This window comes from Rhyacophila brunnea, unplaced genomic scaffold (assembly GCF_057557595.1).
Source record: "Rhyacophila brunnea isolate RB1 unplaced genomic scaffold, BYU_Rbru_1.0 scaffold_13, whole genome shotgun sequence".
Classification (NCBI taxonomy): domain Eukaryota; kingdom Metazoa; phylum Arthropoda; class Insecta; order Trichoptera; family Rhyacophilidae; genus Rhyacophila; species Rhyacophila brunnea.
Genome location: NW_028232785.1, coordinates 542513 through 560967, shown reverse-complemented (window position 1 = coordinate 560967; position 18455 = coordinate 542513). Strand labels below are relative to the sequence as shown.

General features: G+C 35.3%; 1 protein-coding gene across 4 annotated transcripts in view; it reads left to right on the top strand.

Annotated features, from left to right (window-relative positions):
- Positions 1-18455, top strand: part of cnc (NFE2 like bZIP transcription factor cap-n-collar) — a 222372-nt gene that overhangs the window by 80327 nt on the left and 123590 nt on the right. For all 4 annotated transcript variants that reach the window (XM_085941546.1, XM_085941547.1, XM_085941544.1 and 1 more), the window contains 3 exons: positions 6537-6608; positions 7623-7778; positions 8378-8435. In XM_085941546.1, the coding sequence (XP_085797672.1) occupies positions 6537-6608; positions 7623-7778; positions 8378-8435 (286 nt within the window). The remainder of the gene's footprint in view (positions 1-6536; positions 6609-7622; positions 7779-8377; positions 8436-18455) is intronic.

The window sequence follows — 18455 nt, the reverse complement described above, 5'->3', positions numbered from 1 at the left end:
CGGTACTTCTATTTAATGTCGAAGGGGACTTAAAGTAGGAACCGAATGTCCCTACTTCTACCAATCTACTCTTGCACTTGGACACAATTGGATCACGTTATGCATTGGTTAACATATCACGTGTCCGTGTATTACACTTCGCCGTGAAATGTTGTATCGGAAATATATAGCCGTATATTCAAGACCGTCCAACCTCTTTGGGTCGTATAGTACTGACATACAATTATTCATGTCTAAATAAAACACGGTTCTTGTCGGTTTACACTTTACAAGAAGCCAGCAGCAAATACTGGATTATTTGTTAGGTTAAGTCAGGTTTTCATTCTTGAATTCATGAATTTTGTCAAAATCAGCTGTTAAAATTGAATTAGTGTTCATATTGAATCTAATAAAATTGGAGACAGTATGGTGTCATCCCTTTCCGGTAAGAAAACGCAGGCTCGAACCTGAATCTCTCGGGTATTGCACAGTTATTGCCCGCCCAATTGGCGTTATCAACGGCTGGTTGACTCTGCACCTTGGGAGAATAAACAACTGATGTTCCCTATTTCTAAGATAGTTATCAGGAACACGCATGACTAAACATTGTTAGTCACGCGTATTTGCTTTTATTGAACTAAGACTACAATTTACAGATGGTTAGTTAGTTTTTAAAAATCACTTAAACCCTGCCTAAACCAAACCATAATAGTTTTGGTATACTTTGGACGATACGACAAAATTCTGCACACTTTTTCATTCGTACTAAGACTTATTTGTTTTCATTGGATTAAGAATACATATTAGGTATGTACACATTGTTAGTTCATTTTTTTAAATTCATTAAGCCCTGTCTAAACTAAACTATAATAGATATAAAATGTATTTAATATATATTTTATAGACAGACGAGTATTTTTTGACTGTTATCTTATTATGGCTTGGTTTTTTAAAGGTTTAATTTAATTTAAAAAACTAACCAACACCATCTGTAAATAATTGTAGTCTTAGTTCAATGAAAACAAATACGTATGACTGACAAAGTTTAGTGTGCGCCATTTAAGGCGGATCTTAACAGCCTAACTCCACCCAAAGTGAAGAATTGCAGAGTTTGCAATTATTACATCCTGTGTAACTAATAATTAGGGCCCGGATTTATATGCTAGTGCATGGTTTCCCAAACTATGGGTCGCGACCCACCAGTGGGTCGCGAGTGAATATTGAGTGGGCCCTCGCCACTGTATACATGAATTAAAAAAGATTTGTAACCCATTTCAAGACGACTTACCAACTAGTATGTCAACAAAAGCAAGTGAAGAACTCATTGATTTATCAGAAGATACGTCACTGAAAAATAGTTTCAATCGTAAACAGTTAACGAAATTCTGGCTTTCAGTTTCTGATAATTATCCTTGCCTGTTCGATGAAGCTATGAAAGTCCTCCTCCTCTTTACTACCTCATATCTATGTGAGGTCGGATTTTCGGCTATGGTTAACATTAAAACTAAATACCGAAATAAATTGGATATATCAAACTCACTGCGATTAAAAGTAACTAAAGTTGAAGTTGATGCTAAAACTGTAATGAAGAAAAATAAGAAACAAATACATCCCTCCCATTGAAATAACTTTGTAAAAAAACCTAGCAGGTGTAGGTATTTAAGTAATATTTTTTTTTATTTAAGTTGTGTTTCTTATTTCAACAGTCTTTCATTCATATTGGTAACACTTATAAAAAATATTTTTTTTATTTCAATTAGAACAAATAAGACAGCATTAAGTAGTTCCACGACTCGCCACTAGGGAATTTGAGCATTACCAATATGTATGCCCTCTTTTCTCTAAGACAGCTAAGAGGTGGGTCCCAAGATTGAAAATTTTTGTTACATGGGTCGGAGCCCAGTCAACTTTGGGAACCACTGTGCTAGTGCATGTTTTGTTAGGGTGTAGGTATGCACAGCTATGGGAGTTGCACAGAAATCCGTTTCGAAAGACGCAGAATCCAAATTATTTCATTAATGTGCATGTAAATGCATATTTGAGACGTAAGAGCATATTTGAGACATTTGTGCATATTTCATTAATAAATGCACATGTTAGAGCTTTTGCATTTATAATTTTATGGAAACATAACTAAATCAGGTAGATGCATTTGCATTTGCATTTTTAATGGCACCCCCGAGCATTTCATTAATTTATCAGAAAAAGTGAAGTCAACCTGGGCACCTCTGTGGACGTTGAGAGATCATTTTCTGCATATAAACAAAATACTGACAGATATGCGGAAAATTTAATGCCAGAGAATATTGAAAAAAATATTATACTTAACTTATTTTTTCGGACAAAAAAACAGCAAATAATATTTAGTTAAGTGTGTCGTTTTTGTTTTTTTAAGTTGTGTTTAGTTTCCATAGTTTACATTTTGCATTTCTTGTTCAATTATTTGTAGGTACCTACTTATAAACAAACTATTTTGAAAATTGTAATTGATTAACTTTATATTGATTATTTGTGTTTTTTTTGTTATTGTATATATCTATTGCTTTAGATTATTAATTTGTTATTCGATTTTTTATCGGTAATATTGGGTGAAGTGGGTATTTACAATATTTTTTCATAAAAATGTCAATTTTTAACTGCATATTTCTTTGGTTTTAGTGCATATTTCAATGATTTTAAGTGCATATGTACATGCATATAATCATGTTTTTTGTTGCATATTAATCCGCTCCCTACTAATAATTGACACATGTACCGCTTTCCAAACAGTTGGCGATCGCTTTCTGCGAAAAATGACTGAAAATACTTCAATAACGTCTCATGCAATTTTAGATAATCGAGTGTTTAAACTTTTCCTATAAATTCAAATTTGTTCTCATGGACCCACCTTTTTCAAAATGATTTATTATTCATTTTTTCCACCCCGAAATGCAAATCGTCTCCGCCTTGTTTTAGGTAGAAGAACCGAAATTATTTTAACTTTTTAATATTTTTTAAATTAAAACATAGTGCCTGCAAAGTTGCGACCAAATTTGGTCGCTAAGGCAAGGTCCCTACTTGGGTATATACCTATTTGTAGGATTTTTGTTCCAGTGGAGTACGAATTTTTTTTATAACATAACTATATTATTATTTAAATGTAAATAACGTAAATTTCAATTTCAATTTATTTTTTAACATATTGTGGACATTACAAATTATAAGTTGAAGACGTTCACAACGTCACATGAAACATTATTGTAAAGAAAGAAGTAATAAAACCGATTAAAATTGAAATATAATAATTACAAGATAAAAAGAACTTTTTATATACACAGGTCAACACTGCCCAGAATGGCAGACTTCTCATTTATACCTCGTATAAGTCGAAAAAAATACGTAACTAAATAAAGATCTCTTCTAAATTGCAGACTGCAGTATGTAAGCATACCTAAGAGAAAGTCAGTTGTATAAAGCCACGGATAGTATTCATACAACCTCAAGTAAAGGAGTCTCAAGAATTTCTTCTGAACCCTCTTAAACTTCAACTAATGCGGTGCCCAAACAATAGACCCACTCTCAAGCCTGCTTCGAACTAAAGAATTAAACAAAAGTTTAAAAACGAATCTGAAAAGACTCGGGAAGTACGCATGACGAAACCCAACATCTTAAGCGCCTTGTTACAAATGGTAACTATGTATATGGCTAATAAATGTCAGTCCACTCTCAAACGTAATGCCAAGGTCCCTTACAGATTATATTCGTGACAGAACTCTGCCATGCATCGACTGTATATCGTATAGTATAAAAACGTAGCTCTACGCCAAAAATGGACCGATGCGTCACCCTTGCCGCGCACCACTGCTGCACGCCACCCTGATTGATGATTTCGTTGCGTCGTGGCCCCCCGCGGGGCCGGATCCCTCCGCGGCACGCCATGCTGCCCAGCAGTAATTAATAGTCCACAGTGACTTGGCAATAGCCAAAAATACTTAGGTAGATATAACTACACCATAATAATTATAACTACTTGGTTACTGATTAATATTAAAAAATATGTTTTAATACACTGACTGTGTGTTTATTTTTTTATTATTATTTAGTTTTAGCATATTATATGAATTAATCAAAAAACTATGCGTGACCTATTTGATATTCATCGCATATTTTTATCAATCTGCTTTTACATTATATAATAAAATATATGTGAAGGTATTGTTGCAAGCACGCGATGTTTCGAATTTGTCGTGATTTTAACGTAGTGACGTTCCTAATACACAGGCCCAAGTGGAACTCCTACCATTTTACAACGTTTTTATTAGCTCGTATTCTTGTTTGTCCGGTGGTTTTTTGTCCAGTACAAATCTTGCAATCGATTTTTAACTAACTTCCCGACTAGCTAGACATTTGAAACTTTTAGAATATGTCAGAACACGATGCCCAATGCATTCTTTTAATACTTTTAGCCATCTTTAAACAGAATTGAATTCATTTTCAGTTAATTCTGTTTTGTATGAAAAGTTATTTCGACACCATTATTGGTTGCTAGGGGGTCTGGGGTCCTAGGAACTAAATTATTAATATATACGTGCCTTACTATGGAAATCAATATGACATGTCAAAATGATATTTCAATATTATTTCTATCAAGTACAAATTTTTTTGATCGTTTAATCTAGTCAAGTCAAGTTTATATGATTCAACAGAAAATTTAAAAACGGTGTATATAAAAAATATGCATGCACTATTTGCAATTCAAGTTCAATCGAATTACAATTTAGTACCTACGTTCTTATATTATATTGATGTCATATTACTTACCATTGAACAATTCAGGAGAATTCACGCAGTTTTTTTTAATATATAAGTACCAGTGACGAGGTGTGGAGGTAGGCTATTAAGATCCGACATAAATAGTGCACACTAAACTTTGTCAGTCATACTTATCTGTTCTCAATTAACTATATTTTTTATTCAACGAATAATTTAAGTTTAAGAATGTAAAATTCTATTTATTGAACATACCTACATAATTTTGTACACTTCTCAGAAAATCTATTAGATATAACTAAGTTGTAACTTACTTGAATTTTTAATTAACTATTTTTTTTTATTCAAAGATCTAAACACACATTGAAAAACAATAGGTATGTAAATTTGCCAGACCCAGTATTCGAACCTGGCTCCCACGACATTATAAGCCGACGCTTAAGCCACTCGGCCATCGTGGACGTCAGACCATTAAAAAGTACCTACAAATAGCGTGCCGACTGTTTTTGAAATATTGAAAGCACGTTACATTAACGTGACAAACTTTAATAATGCATATTATTACGGTAAAGACGTAACTATTGAAAATAACATTCTTCAATACGTGTTTAAGTTTATCTCATATTTTACCACACTTGGGATCTCCGACCTGTTATAACACAACAAACCCAGCAGGGTAAGCCAGTTGCCATTAATTTTGTGTTTGTTTAATAACCAAAATTGCCGCATTTGGAGCGAGACCAATCTAGAAGAGACTTATTACTATTATATTCACAAAAATGCGCCGTTTGGTGCAGTTTACACGTTGGTGACATCATCGGACATTATTTTTTCAAATATAATTTATTTGAATTTATTAAATTCGTAAAAGAAAACATAAACTTTGTATTGCTTTTACTCCTACATTATTTTATGTAAATCTGCACTAAATTCGGAAATCGATAATTCGTCAAATGGTTATTTTCCGACTGCCTTTCTACAAGGCATGCTTACTTTGCACTCTCTTGAATCTCGTCGGTCGCATCAGCTCTTGAAACACTTGCCTGTTATCGCGAGGGATGGTTTCCAATCCTGGTGTCCTAATGAATTTGAATTTACATGCGCCTGTCAATTACCTACGTGGTCGCAGCCATGATTTATTCTGGATCGGAACCGTTTCCTCGTGTCAAGCCTATCAGGCACCGTTAGCGAGACGTCCAAGACTGACTAGTCAATGCGCTCCCCAAAGACGAAGACATTTTCAGTGACGTGTTATGTATTTTGTATTTGAAAATTTATTTTTCTGTATAAAATTGTACTTGTACATGTTATAATGTAAATCTCAACTTGTGCACGTCTTGAATTTAGATTTTTTATGTCCACAATGTTTTGTTTTCTTAAATAAATAAATTACGATAATGTTTAATTATAACTTTACTGCCAAAGCTTTACTTTTGGTTCGTCTGCATAATACTTGTTTCTAGTTGAATAGTGATATTGGAAGATCATTCACACCCACGGTGGCCGCGCGGCATAAGCGTTGGACTATCACGCTGTGGGTCTCAGGTTCGAATCCTGGGTCTGGCAAGTACACATATTGTTTTTCAGTTTGTGTGTGAGTCAGGGTATGGACCTAATAGGTTGAGCAAGTGGCTGACATCCATTTCTCGTAAAAAAACAAAAACTGTTAATACAAAACCTCTACTCTGTGGAGGCCCATATGATCCTATTAGGATCGGACATGGTCAAAAAAAAAAAAAAAAAGATCAAACCCTACTTGAAGTGGGACATGCCCGAGTTATATTAATGTCTTTTTTTCTTTGTTCCAGGACATGGATCTCATCGAAGTACTATGGAAACAGGACGTCGACATGGGATTCTGTCTGGAGACACCCATAGCGGTAAGCATTGTTATGAATTCTTATAATGACTGAAGAGTTGATGAATAGTAAGATCCACTTGCATAGCTAACCAAGCTGAGTACATCGACTTCATAGTTTTGCAAATGAAGTATTATTTTCAAATGATTCATTTTAACTATGCCAAAATATTTATATTTCTTATTTTTTTCTTTTATGGTGTTAACTGTAAATTCATAGTGGAAATGCATTGTACCTACTTAATAAGACGCAATTGTACAGTAGGTACTGATTCAATTAAATATTAAACTGGACCGGTTTCGTCCACCTCAGAGGAACATTGTCAACTTGAATGTTTTTAAGTGTTTGAAGGAATCGTGTCCGGAAACTTGTACGTATAGTATTTATCACTTTATCACTTTCTTCTTCTTCCACCCTGTCACGTCCCAACATTGGAGCATAGGGCAAGCACAAGTTCACGTCATTTCCCTCGGTCAATCGCCAACTCTTGCGCCTCCCGCCATGTCAGGCCTGCAGCACGTAGGTCGCTCCTGTAGCACCGCTGCAGGGTGAGGGAGGGCCGGCCACGGTGACGGAACCCTTGAGGCTGTGCCACAAGGGTACGAAGTGTCGCACTCTTTGGCGGCATCCGGAATACGTGTCACAGCCACGTGAAGCGTCTCTTCGTGATAACCTCAATCACTGCCTGTACTGTGTCTGCTTACGAACTCGGGTGTTTGTAACGCGGTCGTACCAATGTACCCCTAAGATTCGGCGGAGACATCGATTCTCAAAGCTCAAAAGCGCCGAGACTCTTGAAGACTAGTAAGATACCATGTCTCAAAGCCATACAGGATCACATGTTTATCACTTTATCATCTTCATCACTTTAGTGGTCGATAAGTAGGTACCTATAGAATAGACCCACAGGATCCATTTTGATGGACTTGATCCATAATTATTGTGAACCACCCATATCACTACGAGAATGCTGACACAGTGACAATAGTAGATAGGTACTATGTTTTGTTTTACTATGTTTATTTTTTCACGCAGACGGATCCAAAATGCATGATCCTGCCTGCCGGCGAGCCGCTGTTGATGGGCGGGTCTCCGTTGTCGCCGAGGTCCCTGGCATCCACGGAGAAGCTGCTGGAGGAAGCCATGGCCCAGCAGTCGCCGCAGCCACAACACGAGGGGAAGATGCGCACGGTAAGCTGTCTCCAAATTCTTAATTGTATTCCAGTTTCCACAGTTAAATTTGTATCAAGGGCCCATGTGCGCCGCGTAGGTCAAAATGGAGTTTTATGGTATTTTCAGAGCATGATCCTGGACATTCTTTAAACGTTGTAGATAATCTATTTATATAATTTTGAAGCCTTATTATCCTTTATATTTATTTTAAACATTTGATGACTGCATAAAGTATTTTTATTACATAAAATAGTATTCTTTTAAACCTCTCGAACTAATGTTTTAGAATATAGTCATATTTCAGTTCACGTTTCACAGTTCACCTTCAGGGTGTGGGGGCCATTGTTGGTACCTTTTCAAAATTTATTTTTCTTAAGAAGGTATGCTTTACTTTAGACTTATAGATAATCGCCTAGTATGGAGTCTTCACCACTGCTGTAACGTATAACTTATGCCAACAGGCGGCATTTTACTCATAGGTATTTTTCATTGGTAACTTACATTAACATGTTGAACTAATTGTGTATTTTCTTTTCGTTCCCGCCAATTTTCCCGGCGCCGCCATCTTGTCACCGCGGCCATTTCGCGATCGCTCCGCCATTTTGAACGGCGCGCAGGACTCCGGCATCGAAGACCCGTGGGCAGGCCTCCCGTACACGGTCGACACAGAAACCGGTGAGTGACTCTTTCATATTATTATCGTTGCTTTGTTGTTTTTGTTTCCCAGGGGTCAGACACCATCACGGTGACATTGGGTCAGCAAGTTTTCCTATAGGTATCTACTTATAATGTTATGACGTGTTAAATAATTTCTTGATATACCTACCCTGGTACCTATGCTGAATTCAAAACATCGCAGTCTCTACAGATTTTCCGCAAATTATAAATTTGAAAATATACTGACAGGTCAAAGTGTATAATCGGTTCGCGAAAGAAAAGAAATGACAGTCAGACTCCTATTAGTTTGACAGCTGATAATTTCCAGTGTTGTGTTTTTAGATTATATTTTAGTAGTAATTAGTGAGGAAAAATGCATTGATTTATTGTTAAACCTCACACGAATAGATACCAATGTGTATCAGCGCTCGAAATGGAAAATTTACGAACCGGAACGCTTAAGGTGACGCATCAGTGAAACGCCAAATAATTTTCAACTGTAGGCGCGACGAAATTTTGGACTCGCTCGCATTCAGTGAGATGACGTCGAGCCAGAAACACGTCACTTTGCTGCGTGATGGCGACGGGCCAATTAATTCTAAAATCGTGTAAAGATGACTAAAAACGTTACCCATTTACTTTAAAAAGAAAATATGTCAATGAATATATTATTATTGTTACTAATAGAACAATAAACAGAACATAAAATGGACGTATGTTGGATTTATATGACAAATAATATTTCGTTTGACAGGCGTCATTTGCACCCGCGACCCGCAATCCGCGCATCGCCTAGCAACGATCTTTTTAGACCGTGCCTCAACTAATGCATGGCCTTAAGAATTTTACGAAAATATTAATTAACATAGTTATTTATTTTATTAACGTGCGGCTTAAGCGTTGAACTATCACGCCGTGGGTTCAAGGATCAAATCCTGGGTCTGGCAAGTACACATATTGTTTTTCAATTTGTGTGTGAGTCAGGGTATGGACCTAATAGGTTGAGCAAGTGGCTGACATCCATTTCTCGTAAAAAAACAAAATCTGTTAATACAAACCTCTACTCTGTGGAGGCCCATATGATACTATTAGGATCGGACATTATGTATTTTATAAAAATTAGTGTTAGATTTTTTTGTTTAATGGCCTATCTACCTAACTCAGACGAGCAAATATTTTTTTCCACGAGACGGAGCGATAGTTTTCAGGATTTTATGAACCGGAACGGCGCTCCGGTGCGCTTCGGTCCATTTCGAGCCCTGAATGTGTTGATTTCAGATTTAAATAGTTTTGTAGAATAATAATTGTGATTTGAGGTTATATCGATTATATTATAGAAAGTATTAACTGACATTATTATAAATTTGTGTTACTTATGGTGACAGATAGAAAACGCGTTTTTAAAAGTGATATCTGTTTTAATGTCGAGTTTTATAAGATGGTGCTCGATTCAAATCGAATTATGTTCGGGACTCTAAAAATTGAAGTGAAATCGTTTAAAAATCAACAAAACGGCATTTAAATTCAAAATTGGTGCGTTTTCCAAAATGTTTTACGATAATAATAAGTAGGTATAAGGAGATAAATGTGAAATCCAGTCGACATGGACCCGACAACTCCATTACTCTAGTGGCTGTACCCATGGCCCCCACAAGGTGTGGGGCTGACAGGGCTCTAGCCTTAATTTTACTTCGGACACTGTAAAATGCTACTGTATCGTGTCACACTGCCTTAACAGCGTCATTACACGTTCATGGATTTACTGGCAGCAATGGTGCGTATTTTAAACTATCGTGACAATAACCTTTACTGTTTACACGTAAAAGTGCTGACTGTTTCTCCAATTCATTCTTTAAGAGTGAGCGAGACGCGATGTTGTCATTGTATGGTACTATTTCGTACCATTTGGCGTGAGTAAAAATCGGTTTACCTGAAAATTCGTTCGTAGCTCGTTTTTTTGCCGGCAGGTTCGCCACTATCGTTCTACGACGCAGATCGAAAAAATCCTACTGGCGCATGAAAATTCAAAAGCTTCCAAACTTATTTTATTCATACATGCAATGTTGCCAACTGCAGGATAATACATGTTTACCCATACATTTTCTTAATGTTAACAGATAATCCATGCACGTGTAAACGGGGTATTAACCACATTCGCGAGAGGTAGGGGACCCGCCAAAGATCCTAGCCTGGGGGCCATGGACTAACTAGTAGTTACCTACGAACAATCTGTCTTTTAGGAGAGGACATTACTTTATGTATTTATAGAATAATCTAAAACAGTTACTTAACGGCCCTAACCGATTTTTTTAACGGTACATGTTCAAACACGCTCGTTGCCATGATCTTACTCCCTACTTCATTTATCGTTTGTCAATTTATGGCTACGGCCGTATGTTGTAGCTTAGCCACTGGGAAATGCCAATAGAAATGGCGTATTTCAAAAAAATACTAACTTATTCTTTCGTCAATAATTATTATAAAGCAAACATTATTCGTAGAATGTTTATCATATTTGAATGGTCAAAGACATAGCTTATAATTAGTATCTTTAGAATTATCTTCAAATGTGTTAATCTTGCCCTTTTTTTGAGTAATAAAATGCCTAATTCTTGTCAAATTTGGGATCACAAAGATTATAAAATATAATTTTTTATCGTAAATATGTCACTATAAAATGTTAACATTAATTTTACTAATGGTTTTGTAAATGCGTTTAAAAATTAATAAATCTAAAAAATCTTAACACCACTGCACATGGATGTACTGAAATATGACTATATTCTAAAACATTAGAGCGAGAGGTTTAAAAGAATACTATTTTATGTAATAAAAATACTTTTTGCAGTCATCAAATGTTTAAAATAAATATAAAGGATAATAAGGCTTCAAAATTATGTAAATAGACCATCTACAATGTTTAAGGAATGTCCAGGATCATGATTTGAAAATAGAATAAAAGCTCCATTTTGACCTACGCTGAGCATGTCCCCCCTTAAATACCGTCCAACCTCTCTGGGTAGTATAGTAGTGACATAATTCATGTCTAAATAAAACACGGTAGGTACTTGTCGGTTTACATTTTATAGGAAGCCAGCAGCAAACAAATTTTGAAAATAGCCGATTTACTGGATTATTTGTTAGGTTAGGTTTTCATTCTTGAATTCATGAATTTTGCCAAAATCAGCTATGAAAATTGTATTAATGTTCATTTTGAATCTAATAAAATCGTGTAGTGTACGGGCATCTCTTTCCGATAAGACAGCTCACGGCGAACTGTGCCACGGTGAAATGTTTTACGTAAAATATACATGTAACCATCCTTGGTGCCGTGGTCTACCTAGTAGTTACTTACTGACAATCTGTAATTGCATAATTTTGAAGTCAATTATTTTCTCATCTTGGTTATCCCTACACTTAGATCCCTCGTGTCCTCAGCCTCTTAATTATTGAAAGTTTTTGCAAATAGGTAGGTACTGACACCTACTGACTATTTTAAATAATGTATTCATCACCCAACAGTAAATTTGCAACGAATGCATTTCGCATGCACTATTTGCAATTCAAATTCAACGCATTACAATTTAGTATTAAATTGATGTTATATTACCACCATTGAGGTGTCATTCTGTCAGTTGGTTCACGTAGTTTTTTTTAAATATAATATAATGGTGCTAGTGGCGAGGGTGGAGGTAGGCTGTTAAGATCCGACATAAATAGTGCACACAAAACTTTGTCAGTCATAGTTGTTCTCATTGAACTAAGACTGCAAATTGCCAGATAGTGTTGGTTAGTTTTTGAAATTCAATTAAACCGTACCTAAGCCAAACCATAATAGCTTAGATATCGTCGTTAATTTTATACAAACACGTATCTCAAAAAACACATCTTTTCAGGAGAGGCAAATAACAACTTTATTCTCTCAGTTTTTAATTCAGAAATAAGTTTTCTTCTATGAAATATCCATTTAGTATAGTTACACATAGTTTCATGAAAAAAATGTTATGATTCTTCAATCTATCGCACTATACTTTCGACCGATCAGTCATATTGTCGAAGACTCGTGAATGCCTTGCAACTTTACTGTGAATCATTCCACAATATTACTGCAGTAAACACGTATCTTGTACATCTGTACACACAAACACATAACTGAAGATACGAGCTTATAATATTTATAAGTCTTTTATTGTGATACGAGTTTTGTGTCATTGCTTAAATCTATTGTGTTATAAAGTATGTTTTGAGATACGTGTTAGTGGAATATGTGCGTATTCAAATTCTGAATTCATTACATCGAAGAAATCAAAACTGACAAAAATTGAGATACGTGTTTGTAGAAAATTAGCGACGATATGCTTCTGAGATCAGACATGCTCTTCAAAAGCATATGCCTATATTCAAATTTTGAAATTCATTATTTGTACTTACTAAATACTTATTGATTGTCATAACGAATCAATGAAGTGGTGTTGTCATTAGCTCATAATGAAATTATAAGCTGACAAAGTTATATTTAAATAATGCTTAAATTAAAATTTATTTATTTGTCTAACTTTACGAATTAAAAAATCAAGACGTTCACAACGTGACATGAAAAACGAAGAAATAGTAGGTATTAAAAAATTATAAGCTATACGTAGTTGGTAGGTACCTACCTACCTGATGTACTGAGCTAAGGAGGCCCTATTTTAAGAATTTATGACACAACATCCACATAAAGTCACTCTCACGTAGGTGGAATATATCAATATTCGAAGTGATTTGGTCGAACCAATGACATTAATATGGACGAAGCATCTGTGAAATAAAATGATACTCACCTTTTTGCCGAATGGCACAATCTGGTCTAACGCCATTACAATAAAGGTGATATTGCTATAAATTCCCGATGCTTTTGTCGGGTCTGCCGAATGGTTCTGTTCGAACGGGTTCGCTCAAATGAACATTGACACTACAAACACTGTTCTAACGCCATTATATCAAAGGTGATATTGCCATAAATTCCCGATGCGTGATATCACATAATGGAAATTGCGTGACGTCTACCTATACATGTGCGAATGTCGCTATGCGCGAATTTTCTTGCTAGCTACTGTATTGAGTGCGTTGTCCATTAATAATGTCATTGGGTCGAACGCATTTATTGCCATTATTGGTATTAGGTACCAATGGCAGGATAGTTCTGCACCTTGAGAGAACAAACAAGTGATGTTCCTGATTTTTAATATAGTGATCAGGGACACAGGTCAACACTACCAAAAATGGAAGGTGGAAGTTTTTATCAACCGATATTTGGTTTTTACGACAAATGGACGCTAGCCACTTGCTCAACCTATTACCTAGGTCCATATTCTGGCCCAAACAGACACGATATGTAAACATTATTTGTATTCGCCAGACCCAGGATTCGAACCTGGCACTATAAGCCGTTGCGTATGCCGCTCGGCCATCGTGTATTAGTACGTGACCGGAAACTTTTACGTATGCAGTTCGCCGTATCATACTTCACCGTGAAAAGTTGTATCGGAAATATATGGCCGTATAGCACTGACATAAAATTCATGTCTAAATAAAATACGGTTCTTGTCGGTTTACACTTTACAGGAAGCCAGCAGTAAACAAATTTTGAAAATAGAGGATAATATACTGGATTATTTTTTAGGTTAGGTACAAAGTTTAATGTGCACTATTTATGGCGGATGTTAACAGCCTACCTCTACCCTTCGCTACTGCCTATAGTATGTATACGGCAGTGGCTAAGGCTACATAGTAGGCGATTATTTAAAACCTACCTTCTAAGAAAAATAGATCTTCAAGTAACTAATTTAATTTAAAAAATAAATAAATACACAGAAAAATCAATCCAATTCAGAGTCAAAATTTAGAAGTTTTATTTTATTTAATAAGGTTTATAACCATATAGCCATACTAGCGCCGCCTGGATTCCAACTATATTATTAATTAATGTGACCCCTTTTCCAGATCTGTTTTGTATGACTTCAGTCTCATGACGCCAACCACTGTCTGGCTTTTTATTCCGAAATCATAAGCTGTTTAGTATGCGCTTAGATCTCTATTGAACATTTATTCAAAATAATTATTAATAAGACAATTTAAAAAATAGTTTCTATGGGATTCAATCACATATAAATATTGATTGTTAAAAATATAAAATAATTTATCTCGCGATTTTTATTTATCAGTTATTTATACTAAAGTCTGTGTTTTAAATATAGAAGTATTTTAAAATGTCTAGTTTTACGGGTTAAATTATAAATTGCTATGGAACATATTATACACAACAACGGATATTTTCAAAGATGATAGGTAATATATTTTGAGCGTAGGTATGTTACGTTTATAAATGTTTAGGAAACTACTTAATTAAAACTAATTGCTTATTCATAAACTAATTGTATCAAACTAATTGAGCTTTTGAAATGTCATCGATTTAGTGTACCTATTCATCAGTAGTAATATTGGGTTATCTTCTTATTTCCCGTAAATATATCTGACAAGCGTGCTAACTCCACAGCCTACCTCTTTCCAAAAGTCACCCTTCGCCACTGGTATACAGTCATCTCTTTCTGATTGATAGCTCACGGCGAACTGTGCCGCGGTGAAATGTCTTACGTACAATTTACATGTAATCGTATTAGTGACACAAAGTAAAACGTAGTTTTCTCATTGTGGTATTCGAACCCAGGTCGCAATTTCCCAGCGTGGGTCCAAAACCCTCTAACAACTTGTGGAGAATATATTATTATTTTATAACACAAAAAATATTATATTCACATGTCATATATTATATATATATACCTAATAAAATTGGATATATTGTATTAATATAGGTAGGGAATGATTGTTGAAAAATGTACTTGTATGTTTTTAAGGGGATCTTATACAAGGCTGTAGCCGGAGTAGGTTCCTACACCAGATAGCTATACCGCCATGACAAGGCGAATTTTGAAAATTTCTTTCTCTCCTACCTACCTACCCACTTTTAGGTAGGTAAGTTCTGCGACTATAGGGAGCAAAGGAATTATATTGTGAATATTGCGATATTAAAAAAAATATATCGACTAATTTATACTGAATTTACCTAAATTATAATTTATAATTTACTTTAGACTAAATATCTAATATTATTTAATGCCTTATCCAGATGGTTCGATTTTGGCTCTCGCGTAAAAACTCCCGTGCATTCCAGGTGTATGTGACCTCATTGAGCCGTCCACGTGTTATCGCGGCGAGCCAAGCGTCATCTGGGCAACGTGTCAAGAATACGTCATATGTCTAATACTGACAACTGCTCTCGGTGTATGCGTTGACGCTCATTTAATATTGGTGTATTACACACCAGTGGCTAAGAGTGGTGCTAGGCTGTCAAGATCCTACATAAATAGTGCACACTAAACTTTATCAGTCATACGTATTTGTTTTCATTGAATTAAGACTAATTGACAGATGGTATTCATTTAAACCCTGCGAAACCAAGCCATAATAGATAATAGTCAAAAAATACTCGTTTATCTATAAAATATCTTATATTATGCCAATAAATCATACATCATTTTGTATATTTTACAACGTTTTTATTAGCTCGTATTCTTGTTTGTCCGGTGTTTGTTTGTCCAGTACAAATCTTGCAATCGATTTTTAACTAACTTCCCGACTAGCTAGACATTTGAAACTTTTAAAATATATCAGAGCACGATGCCAATGCATTCTTTTGATACTTTTAGCCATCTTTAAGCAGAATTGAATTCATTTTCAGTTAATTCTGTTTTGTATGGAAAGTAATTTCAGAAAAATCAGTAAAAAGTAAAAGACTATTATTGGTTGCTAAGGGGGTGGTCTAAATTATTAATATATACGTAAAATGACATTTCATTATACTATATTTGTTTGTTTTTTTATATACTTCATATCAAGTACAAGTTTGAGTATATTGAGCATAATAATTCAACAGAAAATTTAAAAACGTTATATATTTCTTTTTATCTTGTAATTATTACAGATCATAGACTATAGATACATCTAGACGCCAGCCGTTGCATTGCTAAATGAAGCTACGTGCCGTGCGTTTGGTTTGTGGGCGAGCGAACGTATTCGCCTACAAATGTTCGAGACCATAGACCATTTCGCTAGTGCTCGCCCAAAGAACTCGCACTAAACGCTCAGAATTAAAATATAATTTTCTATTTTTTTACGTTATATAGTATTTTTAAGCGGTCAAAATGCAACCATTAGGTAAAGATATCCATAATTTAAGTTATTTTAAAGAAACACTAGGTCACTGATATTAAAATAAATAATAATATACAAATAAATTGTCACGAACATGTATCAACTTACCTATGAAACGTAATACCATCTTCTTGCTTATCAGTACGGCTACCATATTTTAATACAACACGCAGAACCACCTTTCCTACTTAATTAACTAAAAATATATACCACTGACTTTATGTTTAATACAAAAAATAGCAAATTTAGCAACACGAACTCGCAGATTATCGATGCTACGTGAAGCGATTCACCACGATTTGCCAGCGATACTTTTGGAAACTGACTCAAAAATATGTAGACCTTTTATCTTACTCTAGCGCGTGTCGCAGAGATTATAAGGGTGCCGAATACTTTCTCACTCGCACTCATGCATCGTTTTTGTTCAGGCCTTGTTACAGATATAATTATATATTTTATCTATTATCGTTTGGTTATGGTATGGCTTAATTAATTTAAAAAAAACCAACCAAAATCATTTATGTAATATTCTTTATTTAACTAAAATAAATAAGTATGAATGAAAAAGTGTGCACTATTTTGTTCGATCGCCCATAACATACCAAAACTTATTATCGTTTGGTTTAGGCAGAATTTAATTGTTTTTTTTAACCAACTAACATTATCTGTAAGTTGTCGTCTTAATTCAATAAAAACAAAAACGTATGACCTACAAAGTAATTTGTTTAGTGTGCATTATTTACGTCGGATCTTAGCAGCCTACCTCCACCCTTCGCCACTGGTTTATAAGGTACCTATTTTGAAGTATTTTATATCAAAATAAGCGGAATTAGCATCCCAACGTAAACCTATACCTACAAGATTTAAGTTTTATTGTTATCTTGCATTTTAAGCAGATATATCTTTTTGCCATATCAACTTTTTTCACATTTGGTCAGATGCAGATATCTTTTAACATTAGTTTGTGACCGATACAGTTGCAGTTCTAATATTTTGCCACATCAAATAATGTACAATTTGAAACAGTATGGAAGAAAACTTTAAAAGTGAAACTCGGCGCCATGCGCCTCGCGGGTGGGCTTCGCCCTCCTAGGCCCCTCAGTTGATGGTTACTTAAACCCTGACGGCTAAACTTATTAAACATGGAACATGCTTTGCCTACTGATTCTCTGAATGCTGGTTGTCCAAATTCGAAAGAAAATTTATTTGTCAAAGTAACCGAATTCAAAAAATTCAAACAATTATTAAAGAAGTAATAATAACAGACGAACAATACGTCGCACAGAATGTAGGATACTGAACGTAAAATGAAAATAATCGGTGCGCGTAAGCAATCAGGGCGCGGGCCGCGGTGCGCGCGTCTATAGTTATTATAAGTACGTCTATTTTTTGTAACGCTTTTGCGTCGGAGATCATGAGTAAAACATGTTCCATGTTAAAAAGTGCAGTTATGACCATCTGCAATCACAGTTCTGAAATATTCGTATGTTGCAAACAATCGTCTTGTCTGCTCGTGTTATTAATTTAGCGGTTAAAAGTAATTTAATACAGTTGGGCACTTGTCGAACACCCTGTAGTTTTCCTCCCGCCGGGTTCCCTACCGCGCCCCGCCACCCTGTAGGCAGACACAATCGGGGATTTCGATCGATATAGTAAACTCAGCCGCTTTCTTTGTTGGACGATTTGCCGCGTCTTTGTTTGAACCACGAAGATAAAAAGGAAATTGGAAAAAAAACCCACGCCGACGAGGCCTGGCTGTGGGATGCCTAAGTAGGTATCGAATTG